General features: G+C 38.1%; 1 protein-coding gene across 2 annotated transcripts in view; it reads right to left on the reverse strand.

Annotated features, from left to right (window-relative positions):
- Positions 1-13,286, reverse strand: part of NME7 (NME/NM23 family member 7) — an 88,518-nt gene that overhangs the window by 68,189 nt on the left and 7,043 nt on the right. For both annotated transcript variants that reach the window (XM_053971313.1, XM_053971314.1), the window contains exon 2: positions 2,165-2,272. In XM_053971313.1, the coding sequence (XP_053827288.1) occupies positions 2,165-2,272 (108 nt within the window). The remainder of the gene's footprint in view (positions 1-2,164; positions 2,273-13,286) is intronic.

Below are 13,286 nucleotides of genomic sequence, written 5' to 3' on the forward strand. Positions count from 1 at the left end.
CCATAAGCAAAATTTTCAATATCTTGACCAAAAATCTGAGTATTTCCTTGGTTATTTCACTAATGGTTGCTAGAAAGGCACCCCGAGGTGCTTTTCTCTTCTCAAAAAGAAGAGGGGATCTACCTGTGTTAAAGGATTCCTCTTCAGAGTGGATTTTTGAATATGTTCAAAAGACCTTTTTATAAAGTAAATGATAAGCCACAGCAGAAAATATAAAACTGTTTGGACTGTTCCACTCCTGCCCATGTACATGTAGAAGTAAATTACCCAAAACAAAATAGTTCTCTGATAAAAATCTGTCCTTTTTAAAGATTTATTCTCCCTTTTAGGAAATCTTTTGTAGAAAGAAACATTATTAAGGCTTTAAGAATTCCCCATGAGTGTTGTTATCTATGGAAAACTCAGAGAATGGGGCCTCTCTGTCAAGAGATCCAGTTTGACTGAAAAAACTGCTTGCTGTCCTTGAACAAAAATTTATGCTGTCTTACAGCTGCAAAGCAAGCTGGAAACTTCTCTCATTATTCCCATTGGCATTCTACTTCACCAAGCAAGATATGAAGGACAGAAGGAAAAGTTAAGCTCAGGACTTCATATAGCATAAGCCTTCAACAGCTCTGCTCCACCTGCAGGTGAGGTGTGTGATAAGGAAGAGCTGTTGTCAGGGATGGCGGGGAAGGAGACGAAACATCTTCCTCATATGCAGGGGAAAGCTGGCTCATTACCATCACCTCCCTTCTCTCAGATATGTTAGAGGTAAGAGCAGGTTGTCATCTCCTCAGGAAAGTACTAAAAGATGCAGAAGAATAAGGCAGTAATAATGAAAAAAAATCACCAAGTTCTGCAGAAATAATAAAAAAAAAAAATCCAGAAAATAATTCTAAATGTAGTATCTGTCCACAAATTCACCCTCAAAAGTGATTTTGAGATATTCTTTCTCGAAGAGTGTTCTCATACATTTTTGTTCTTTTAATTCCTGTGCTGCCCACATGCAGTCTATAGCTACGTACACACCACACTGCTTTAACCTAAGAGCACACCAACAACATACAAAAGTCTGCCAAGACATAGGTACTGCATTAAGAAGCTCAAGAACACCTTGGAAACTCTTGGTTTTGAGACATGTAGGTGAAATGAACAACAAATTTGCCAGCCTACACATGGTTGTGTAGGAAGATTATTACAGGTCCTGACTGATCAGCTAAAATGTCTCTGGGAAAAAAAAATTAGAAACCTCACATTTTGAAAACTGTGCACATACAGACATTATACAAAGAACTAACTTAGTAATCAGTGCAAAGTGCATCTTCTCACACAACTGGGTACTACTGCTTCAGTGAGGAGAAATTTGGGTAAGAAAAGGCAAATTCCACTCGATTTTTTATTTCTGCAGTTGAGTTTTATAGCAGGAAAGTTAAAATTTGATAATGAAATTACTAAGTGTGAATATCCAAATCTAGGCTTGTCTTAGACTCTTCACTAAGAATTGGAACGGACTAATCCATGCCACTTAATCATTCCTAAAAGGAAGCACAAAGCATTGGTTGGCATGAGGATTATCTTTACAGTACATATTATATTTTTATATACATGCCTGCTACTGCAAAATGCTGGTTTTCACTGCTGTCAATAAGCAATGGGATCGGCTGTATTAACCACACGTCAGAAAGGTCTGTACAAGCACCACTGATGAAAAAATTTGGATCTCACTGTCTGAAACGTCCTACCTCTCATTAAACCAAATTCACCATTTCCTCTATTTGGTAAGACTCTTTTACACTTTACTGTTCAGAGACTTCTGGAATCCGTGCTGAAACTTAGTCTCCTGTTTGGAATTAGCATCAGCTTACTCTCCTCAAGCAGTAGGCCAGAGTTGCTGAGTTTCAATTCTGAAACCCAAGTAGAGATTGAATGAAAACAGATTTGTGAAAATAATCTCTCCACACCAAAGCAAGCTTTAAGAAAGAAAAAAAAAAATCATAAATGTGGAAGCTATTCCATATGCTTCACTTGCTTTGCTTTTCATTGTAGAAACAGAGCAAGATACATTTTAAATTAGATTTTCTTACCTGGAAAATTAATAGGCATAGGCAGTGGCTTGCCGTTTTATGAACTATTTAATTGGATATTACATTTATGACAAAAGATTTTTTTCTTACATCCTTACCATTTCAATTGATGAATCTTTTGGATAATACAGAAGTTCATAACGCCGAAAGAGTGAAGCACTTGGGTCATACCATTCAGCAATGAAAGCATATCTCTCATCTTGACTCTGGAAAAAGAAAAGGGGCAAAATTGGCTTTTACAGAATGCATACATATTCTATACGTAAAAATACATAAATAAAAAACTTCCTTAATTTGTTATCAGAAAAGTAAAAAAAAAAAATCACTTGTAAATGGACTTGCACACTCTGCATATTATCTACTGCCTACCACAGCTGATGACATCTTTTCACTTGTTAGCTATCATCTTTTAAATAGGATGGACCTTGGATCATGGCAGTTTTCCAGACAATCTCACAATTTACCAGGTTTCATCAGTCATGAAGCACGAACTACTACTGAAATTGTTGTCAGACTTCTCAACTTAGTCAAAGTATTTGATTTACTTTCTTTCACTAAAAAAAAATGTGTTCACCTACAATTAAATTACAGACTCTTAACACATTTTCTATACATCCTACAAGGAAACACTTTCTTCTTCCTTAACAGTCATATCTAAATTTCTCTTAATGATGAGATGAACATATTCAAGTTGAAGACAACATTAGTTTGATTCACTACTTACTTCATGAAATTTGCATAAAGCATAAATAGCCCGACCTCATTTACAACTCATTTTCTGCTCCTAAGGAGTACAGATGAGGAAGATGAATTGCAGTAATTCCAGAAGTGTAACTACATGAGTAGCTTCTCTCCATGTCTCATCCTCAGAGGATAACAGCCCCCAGCAAAGCAAGAACAAAGGCGAGGCACAGCACGTGGATGTGCAATTCTCATTCCTTTTAGTGGCACATGTTTGTTAGTTATTGATGCAATATCAGTTATTTGATAGCTAGATGGAGCTCTTAATTTTTAACTCCCACATCTCCTCTAAATCTGACTACTGCTCCTAAGGGCAAGCATGGTCTTATCACAGAATTCTACACTTTACACATATCTGTACTCTTCGTATACACTTTAAAAATTGAGGAAACACTGGGAGCTTAACTTAAAGCCATGTGGGCCTCTTCACTACTTCAGATTTAAGAAAAGGGCAGCATTTCAGTTGTTACAAAGACCACTTAATAAGCAAAAAGACAGAGAGTTCCTGTAAGCTTCCATGACTACTCTAAAACACCAGCAGGAAAAGAATGACAATTTTCCAGCATCTTCAGCTTACCACTGACTTCGGACTAAGCACTTTTGCCGGTTGAAGTCCTAACAGAAGCAGCAGCAGAAAAGAATCAGATAATGAAGAACAAATTCAGAATTTTACAATGTGACAAATACTAGTACCTTTTCAGTCAAGAGCATCATGGGAAATGCCCCACCCTTCTGTCAGCTTTTATGGTACTCCCTACACTGAAACAAAAGTATGACTGTACTGCAGAAACACTTATGCCATGGGGGCAGCACAGTGCCCCGTGAAGGATGTGAAGTTTCCATTTCTCTCTATAGAAGTCTGTGCAGCACTGGAAACCTTATTAGCATCAGCTATTCCAACTTCTGTATTATCTGTACAGCACACACTGCAGCCTTTGACAAGAGTTAAGCTCATCTTTTACGTGCAGCATCCAGCATGACAACTCCCTAGGGACTTAGCCTGGTTTCCAGCCCTTGCTTGAGCTGGATGTGTTTGCGTCATTACTGCCACTGCCATGATTCTGGAGCTATGCTGTTGTAGATGTCGGCGAACCCAATGGGAAGAATGATGATGTCTAACTCCATTTCAGAAGGCTGAATGATTGCTTTATTATAATTATGTTATAATACATTAATATGTTATATAAAAGAGGATACTAAATACTACATGCTACTTTCTCTAACTATCATATCTAACTCACAACTCGTGACCCTGTTCTCCAGAGCCCAGACACAGGTGGATCCGATTGGCTCTCAGGCCCAAACAATCCACCATGATCCAACCAAGTGCTCACTCTGGGTAAACAATTCTCCAAACACATTCCACAAGAGAAAAACAAGGAGCAGAAATAGAAATTGTTTTCTCTTTCATTTCTTTCTGTGCACCTCAATAAAAAATCCTGAGAGAGAGAGAAATGTGCTTGCCACACTATGCAAATCACAACAAACTGTCTTCTGGCAAAACTCACTCCTGGTTTTTCTATATAGGCAATAAGCAGTAATAAGGGTTGGCAGACTCATTTCAACTTTTATCTCACACTCATACTACTGGACAACAAGATATTTGGCTGACCATCATCTTGTCAAGAATGGATTTTATAGAGAAGCAGTTCTCTGCCAAAGGGGTTGTCTAAAAAGAAAAACAGTCCAGTTTCATAGAATCATAGTTCTAGAAACCAATGGTCTTGTAGTTGAGACAGAGAAAATACAAAGCAACACACTCCATCTTCAGAAGGCTTCAAACCTGTTTTTATTACAGCATGCATGCTTTTTATACATTTACACTTTACTCATTGGTCACGAAAGACAAGGTGCTTACTGGAATAGGCAGTTGCAGGTTTCTCTTATTTATCCTTTTTTCTGTCTTGGTTTCTATGTCAATGACCTTGGTAGAAAATTCTATCGGGGTAAATACAGATCCTTTTATCAAACTTCTCACTGGCTCACAGAAGTTGCTGTAAAACCTCTTCCATATGGTCTGGCTTGGAAGGGACTTTAAAAATTCCCCAGTTCCAAAGCCCCTGCCTTGGCAGGAGCACCTTTCACTAGATCAGATTGCTCAAAAGCCCCATCCAACCTTGAACACTTCCAGAGATGGGGCATTTCTCAAGTACTACCTCCAGAAAATGACTACTGATGGATGAAATAAAATAGATGTACCATCTTTAATCAATGCTTCTTCATAACATGAAGACATATAATTGCATTACTACATGCTACTCTTTCATGTTATAGCCTTGCTTTCAACTATATTTTCCAGGTAGCAGTTGCCACAGAAGCTACCAATTTTCATTTAAGTAAAACTTCCAAAATTTGTAAATTACTTGTCTCAGGGAAGTAATGTGTTTATATAAACAACCAAAGAAAGCACCAGTAGACTTTTTACTTAGTCACCAGTATCAATCATCAGCACCTTCATGTTTACAGTGAGAAACTGCATTGTGTGCCTTGTGTGGTGAGGAATTGCCACTTTTTTTTTTTTCTTTTAACACAACCTTGGTTTTAAGAATCTGAACTTCATTAAGAATTTGAAATTAATTTTATAAGAGTTTATTCAGTGTCTGAGCTATTAATATTTGTTATTCAGCAAGCTCTGCTAGCCACTGAATAGCAGAAATCAACATTCTGTATTATCTTCTTTTGGCATTGTAAGCAAAAGCAAGGTAATAAATGCTACTTAGAATCGAGAAAAAACTGCAGAGCTAATCCCCAAACACCCAGAAAATGCTATCAGTGAGCAGGACAGCTTGAATCCATTACTGTTATGCATCCAGAAAATATGGAGACCTAATATTTTTCTAAAATGACCAAAACAAAGCCTCTAAAGCTTCTCCTGAGCCATAACTAGAATTTTCTCTGATGTATATACATAGAATTATTACAATAAATATTTATACATGTAGAGAACAGTATCAGAAGAAAAGTTCAAAGCTTATGGAAAACACTCTAAAAATAACTGGAAATATTATATTTGTGAACATGTCAAATGTTTCAGAGGCAGACACTGCAAAGTGAAGACATTCAGCACTGAAAGCAAACTGAAGACCCTACCAAACAAGTACCTAAAACATAGCAGGATTCCGATCTTACTATTGCAGATTTATGCAAATAGTCTTAAAACAGATAAAAGACAATACAGAATATAGTCATGATATGGTGAACTTATTCTGGGAAGCCCTTGCCAGGCATTGCTGTGAAACTGCCACTCCAAGTCATCAAAAATGCCAACCAATTTCAAAATGTAAGTTCTTAAAAGTGAGTACATATTAAGTTCACAATATGTTAAATGAGAACAGAAACTTTTATTTACTTATTTAATGGAGTAGGATTTTGAAGGCAAAAGCCAACCCCAAAAAAAAGTCCACTTCCCATCACATACTGTAAGGATTGCAATAAATGTTTAAGCCTTCACAGACCTGAAATTCTAATTTCTGAACACTTACTTTCAATAAGTTTACCACTCAGTCAACAGAGCTGGTATGGCAAACAACCTTCCTATGTACCCTTTCACTAGTGTGTCCTGACTGCAAAGTGGCAAGGAGCCTCAAGGATTTGGAAGTACTGTGGGAGGCAAGCTAAGTTTCATTGTTAACTTCTGTCCATTCTCCTACCAAAGGAAACTCAGAGAAAATACTCTCCAAAGAAGAGTGATTAGAGAACAGTGATGACCTGTCAGGGCGTAACATGTTCAATGCACCACACTGCTCTAGACCAAGAGGGGGTCCTGAAAGGGGAACATTTCACAGCTCTTGACCAGAGAGCACCTCATTCCCCCAGGAAATGGGACAGGCATGTTAGTCACCACTGAAATCACATTCGTTTGAACAGCTCAAGTAATAACAAATCAAGTGAATATATAAATACATTATAACTCAGAAAATTCTTGCTTCAAAGAATTAATTTCCATTCATTTCTGTACCATTCCCTCATTAAAATCACACATAGCCTCTGCTCTCATGACTATGCAATTAAACAAGCAATACCTAATGGGTGAGAAATGTTTTTTCACAAATGTTCACTTTAGTGGAAAAATTACTACCACTAAAAAGCCCAGCAGTGATTATGCACTTTACATTTACATACTGATGCTTCCAGAACAGCTGTCTTGAGCTCAGGATTTACATCTCCTTTCCATGGTAAACTCTAGAACCAAGATCAGCAATGTCAATTCACCTACTGTGATGATGGAAAGAAAAGGGTTTTTTCCCTCTTCCTTCTCTAAGTTACCCAGAAAAACATTTAAATGCATGTGGGTTTTGCTACCTTTTGCTTTTTTATATATATTGGTATGTGTGAATATGCAGTAGGATGGCTCTATGGACATGAGAAACACTTATTGAATACAGCTGAAATAAAAATCCCAGATTTTGTACTTACTTCTGAAAGTGATGGGGGAAGCAGTCATTCTTTGCCAGCATGGAACTAAGAAGATAAATCCAAGCATTCATGAAAGAACTGTGCCCCCAGAAAACTCTGTGCAGAGGGAAATGGTGTGTTTGGAACCAAACTGCCAAGCACATTCAAAACCAAAAAGCAGAATTCTTAACAAGCTGGACAGGACATGATATCTTGTCCTGTAAAACTTTTAGACTTCCAAAAGGCTTCTGTCTACAGGAAAACAAAATGAGATCTACCAAAGGTTTTCATGAGAAGCAACAGTGGTAGAAAAGCAGCTCAAGGACTAATGAACTCCCACAGAAAGGTGAAGAAACTTTACCCCTCTGGTTTGACCTGTGAAGAACATAAACCTGGATTTGGTTTTCCAAATGCTTCACCTGACAGCCACACTACTGTACTATTCTGGGGTGAGTACTTCTGTCCTACTCCTTCTCTGGTTTTGACTAGAAATTTCATACTAGAGTTTATCTTACAATGGAGAACACAGGGAAATGGGGGCTGCTGATTTTTTTTTTTTTTCAGCTCAAGAGAACTTCACATAAAACAGTACCAAAATATTTCTTAAATTTAGAAAGCCCTGAGGTATCTAGAAAGTGCACCTTTACATGTTATGAGCAATCTGGTTTCTATGAGGTTTTACAGGCTGTCAGGAACTTCAGCATGCATGACATTATCTGACAGAGGATCAGGGCCTACTGCTCACATATTACAGCTTTAGGAGTCATGCAGAGTATTGCTACATTTTAAGTGTGCAGCTTTGTTATCTGCTGCTCCTTTGATATTTCTCAGTGACTCCGAAATCAGACCAAAGAGAAAAAGAAACAAAGGATTTGAATAATCTTCTAATGAACCAATAAAAAGACTGCAAAACCTCAGTAAAAGCTGAATCCAATCCATCCTGTTATCTGTGTTCTATATTTTGTAAAAAACTGCTGTCACAGGGAAAACCTCCAGTAAAGCACAGACCAAGCTGTTTCTATGAAAATCACTGTTAACAGGATGGACCAGCAGACAGGAACTATCTTCACACCAAATGGGTATTTCTCCTAATACACCAAAAAAGCTTTCTGGAAATGTTGCTTTGAAGCTGCCTAAAATTCTTAAAATAAACAATTTTAAGGGAACATTTTTTCACAACCTGCTCCCCCCTCAAACCAGGTTGGCAGCACTCTCAAAAATACTTTGGAAGAGCAAGAGCATTTTTATAAAAAATTGGATGGTTTCAAAACATAAGAACACTAGTTTTTATAAAACATTTCAGGTGAAGATATCATGAGGCTCATTGACTCCAACATCAGGTAGTCTGCTTATGCATTAACATGTACATACCCTATGTTCTTAGGAAGACACAAGATTTTAAAAAATCACAAAAGTATTAGAGCTTGGCAAGCAAAAAAAAAAAAAAAAACACCAAAAAAACCTGAAATGGCCAGTGAAGAGGTATCTTTATCTTTCCTCTTTATAGTTTCTACAAAAAACCCACCAACTATTGCCATATGTGCTGGTGCATTCCTTAGACAGATGTTGGCCTTCATAGGGGTGAAGTGAGGGAGCAGACCAACTGCTTTCACCAAGAACATTATTTTCAGAATTAGGCCCAGAAAATGTTGTTATAAACATATCGTCAACTTCCAAAGTCCAGAAGCTACTGCTATAAATGTATGATCAACCTCTAGCAAGTATCGAAGTCCTGTTATGTATTATTTGAAACTTTTCCTCAAAGCCCATAAATCTCCAACTACTGCTCTCCCAGACCAATCCCCACTTCAGATTTAATGCTACTTCCTAGTCCTGAAGAGGACTTCAGCACAAATGAAAAGCAGTGAGTGACAAACTCCTGCTCTGAGGAGCGAGAGCCAAGAATTTGAGCCAGAAGCAGCCACTGACAGTGTTATACTCCCCCCGCAGGCCAGTGACAGAAGCACAATCACAGCAGCACCTGCTTTCTCCAGAGCCCCAGAAATACTCTGATTGCTTTAAATGATTGACTTGATAGCTTTCCTGCTCTCCTATTTCAACATTTGGCAAGCCCTGCTTTATTTTCAGCTGAATGCTTTTAGGTGCGGGCCCTGCTTGATGCCAAACCTCCCACTTAGCACCAAGTGGTCGCAGATTCAGACCACCAGACCAAAAAAACGTAACTCCAATTAGCTTAAAAGACAGTCTTAACCAGTGGGTTAGGACTACTCTTTGATGCTACTCTTTGATGGAAGGACATCTTAAATGTGACAATCCTCTGCAGACATAAAGCTGAAAAATAAAATTCAAAAACATTTAAAACAATTGAAATTTCTAAAAGATCTCTTTAAAAAGTCAAGTACTTCTGCAAGCATGAGAAATAATGAAGCCTGATTCTCTATATTCAAGTTGCTCATCCTTGACTGTTGTGACCACAGCCTCTCTTCAGCTCAGGTGTTTAATAAAGGTCCATACCCACCTGGATTCTCTGATGTCTGTAGTTGAGCTCACAGTGAAGTCTAACATTCTGCATGGCAGAAAGTGCTCTAATTTTCAGCATTGTAGTGCCCCTTAAATCTCAAAATGAATTCTCATCAGTGCATGCTTATTAAGCTATGTTATTCAAGCCATCTTCTGCCTTCACAGTTTATGTAATACAGGATATTTTCCAGGCAAAACTTAAATCCACAACACTGTGTAGATAGAGCACTCAATTAACTCTGTCTCTTAAAACTCATTTTCCTCCTCCTCTTCTATTCATGTTTCTGACACACGAGACAGAATAATTTTTAGAACTCAAATTTTGCAGCCCCCTCACTGCTGTTGCACCTCCCACTACTTTCTCAACAGGCTTTTCTTTAGTGAAAAAGTAAAATCAAAAGATCACTTTTCAAAAGGAAAAACATCTGGCAACTGCAATTTCCATGACAATGTCTTGACTACAGACAATTCTCAACCTAAGCCTCATACTCAAAAGCTCACTGATGAATTTTGTAAGCATATCTTTTTTTATCCTCTCCTTGTGGAAAGCAAAGCCTACCTAGTCAAAAATTCACACAAATTCTAGACTATTTCAAATTAAGCAAATATTGGATTACTTATTAACATTCTTAATCATATTTGAAATCTATTGAGTCAAACACTCCTACTGCATTTGTGTTTACACTCCTCCAACTGGTGCTACATCCTTTGGATCCACGGATATCCAGTATTACTGGTACCTAGGCTTCTCAGGTGCCTTTTGGACTTGGTATATTCATATGGCTGTTGCTGCTTGGCATCTGTTGCCAAGCAGCATGGGAATACTCCTGTCCCTACAGCACTAACCAAGGGAATCTTCCTCCTTGGCTGGGATCTCAGTCCAGTAAATCATATCCTTATGCTCAGGGCTGTGATAAACAGAGCTCTAGAAGGTTGAAGGCCTCAAATTTTCTTCTCAGATTTAGGAATCTGCAATTCCATGCCACATCAGCAAAACTATCTGGCTGTTCTGTTGATTTACTAAGCAAGAAATCTGCTTTTACTACTAGATTATGTAAATGATGTAAGCTTCCTAGGAAGCATGTAGGCATGATTAGTACAACCTAACCTGTTTCCCCCCTTGGTCTCTGATACAAAATAATCAAGAATTGAAATTCTCAACTGTTGTAGATGTCGGCGAACCCAATGGGAAGAATGATGATGTCTAACTCTATTTCAGAAGGCTGAATGATTTTTTTATTATAATTATGTTATAATATATTAATATGCTATATAAAAGAGGATACTAAATACTACATGCTACTTTTTCTATTATATCTAACTAACTCACAACTCATGACCCTGTTCTCCAGAGCCCAGACACAGGTGGATCTGATTGGCCATCAGGCCCAAACAATCTACCATCATCTAACCAAGTGCTCACTCTGGGTAAACAATTCTCCAAACACATTCTACAAGAGAAAAACAAGGAGTAGAAATAGAAATTGTTTTCTGTTTCATTTCTCTCTGTGCACCTCAATAAAAAATGCTGAGAGAGAGAGAAATGTGCTTGCCACACTCAACCAATAACTTCAATCCCCTGCAATTACATGTCATACTTCAGTACTTAGTTACAGGATTCATGTTATTTTTCTAATTATGGAAAATAATTTCTCCAAAACACATGAAGGATGCCATACTGCTCCTCACTGCTCTGTCCAGACAGGTTTAGCTTTAGAAGACCAGCTACATCTTGTCTTTAGGAGAACATGTGGCCATTTATTGCACATTTATAAAGCTGCAGATGATAGAATCATGTATTATTTCACTTGTAATTACATGATCACAGGTAATTCCCCTCAGAGCAGTCAGTAGTGCTCAGCACGTGCCTGTCTGCCTCCAATACCTCCAGCAGAGCCTGACAGTGATTTAAGCAAAAGCAGAGCTGTTCCCTGACTCAGAGAACGATTTGCAGCGCAGGCCATCCCACATAATCACATCTGAGCACAAAGTTTAGATGCTTTGCACTTCATCAGCCAGTGGAGGCAGAATTAATGCTGCCGTGGTCAGCTGCTGAACGCTGTGTCTCCACCTTCCCACCACGAGATTAATGTCTCCATGTGATGCCAGAAGAGAAACACTGGCCTATCTGTGCACACCCCGTTACAAGATCCAACCAATATTGTACTTACAGGGAAAACATTTCTGAAAGGCTCAAAACTTGGGCTAACATTAAAGCTGATGTCAATAATCAAAAGAAAACCATTCCTCTGCCCAATTTCCAGCTTTCAATTTCCAGGATTTTGAGAACTAAAGCATTCCAAAGGAATACTGATTTTTTTGTTTGTTTGTTTTTGGGTGTGTTTTTTTTAGTGTTTTTATTAGGATTCTGAAGCACTTTCAGATTTTCTCCCCACACATTCTTATTCAGGTATTCCATGAAATTTCAACCTCTTGTTGAATCAATCTGGAAATCTTCACACAGAATGGTTAAAATTGGAGAAAGTTTCAAGCAGCTGGGAAGTCAAGCTTTGAAAGGAAACACCTACAAATCCTAAACTAAAGCTGTCAACAGCACTTCAAAGCACTATAATGCCTACAGCATCTTCAAATTATCTCAGCTCATAATAATCTTCTGAAAAGCTCTTTTAACAAGAACTAGTTGGTTGCCTTGGAATCACAGCTAAGGGAGAGCGGGTCCTTCAGCCAGCCAATACCACGAGCAATTAGCACCCAGGAGTTTGTGTGAATGCTCTGAAGACCACACATGCTGCATCCACCTGGAACAGTCAGAGCTTGTCATGCTCTAGTAACAATTTATGGTCCTATGAAGCTGACAAACAACTCTGCTGACATGTTTCTCATTCACTACTGTGGGCAGTTACAGCAAGTATTTTGTCTGTATTACTGCTTACCCAAATGCTGGCTTTACTTTTTCTCAGATTGTGTCAAATTCTAAGGTAGTTGGACTAAATCCAGATTTCAGCTAGTACAGACATCATGGTCATAATTTATTCTGAAGTCAGACTAATGACAAGTTACTTGCAAACAGAAGTTCTCATGATGAAAGCTGTTCAGCAATTTCCCACTAGTGAAGTAAGAAATCAAAAACCTCTGTGGGGTACAGAAAGCAAAATGGGTGAGTATAATCATATTCCCAAACTCTGCCAATCCTAACAGACTTTTAAAGGTTCACTTCATGAATATTTGTTCTACAATTCACAGATTATTTCTCTCCCAAAGCATAGGACTTTTGTCGTCAGATTTGCACAATTGAATGATGTTATTCCCCTGAGATGCAAATGTCTCTGCTGGATGAAGACAGTGACTGACAGATTCCAATTCCATATATAGTTTGAATAAGATTGCTTAGTTCCACCTACTCAGGTGCCCCTGAATTATTAGTGCATTTGATGTTCAGCACCTTTTCAAAAAGGAGGCTTTTTTTCCCACTTTTGTAAAATGGGAATAATCATCACCATTACTCCTTTCATGGAAGGATACAAAGATTTAATAGCTAAAATATCTGTACTATTTAGGCATCATAAATCCCCATTTATTTTGACAAAAACAGAGCAAAGGCAGTTCATCCTGATTTCCAGCTTTCACAGACCATTCACCGGA

The sequence above is a fragment of the Vidua macroura genome, chromosome 2 (genome assembly GCF_024509145.1).
Source record: "Vidua macroura isolate BioBank_ID:100142 chromosome 2, ASM2450914v1, whole genome shotgun sequence".
Taxonomy (NCBI): domain Eukaryota; kingdom Metazoa; phylum Chordata; class Aves; order Passeriformes; family Viduidae; genus Vidua; species Vidua macroura.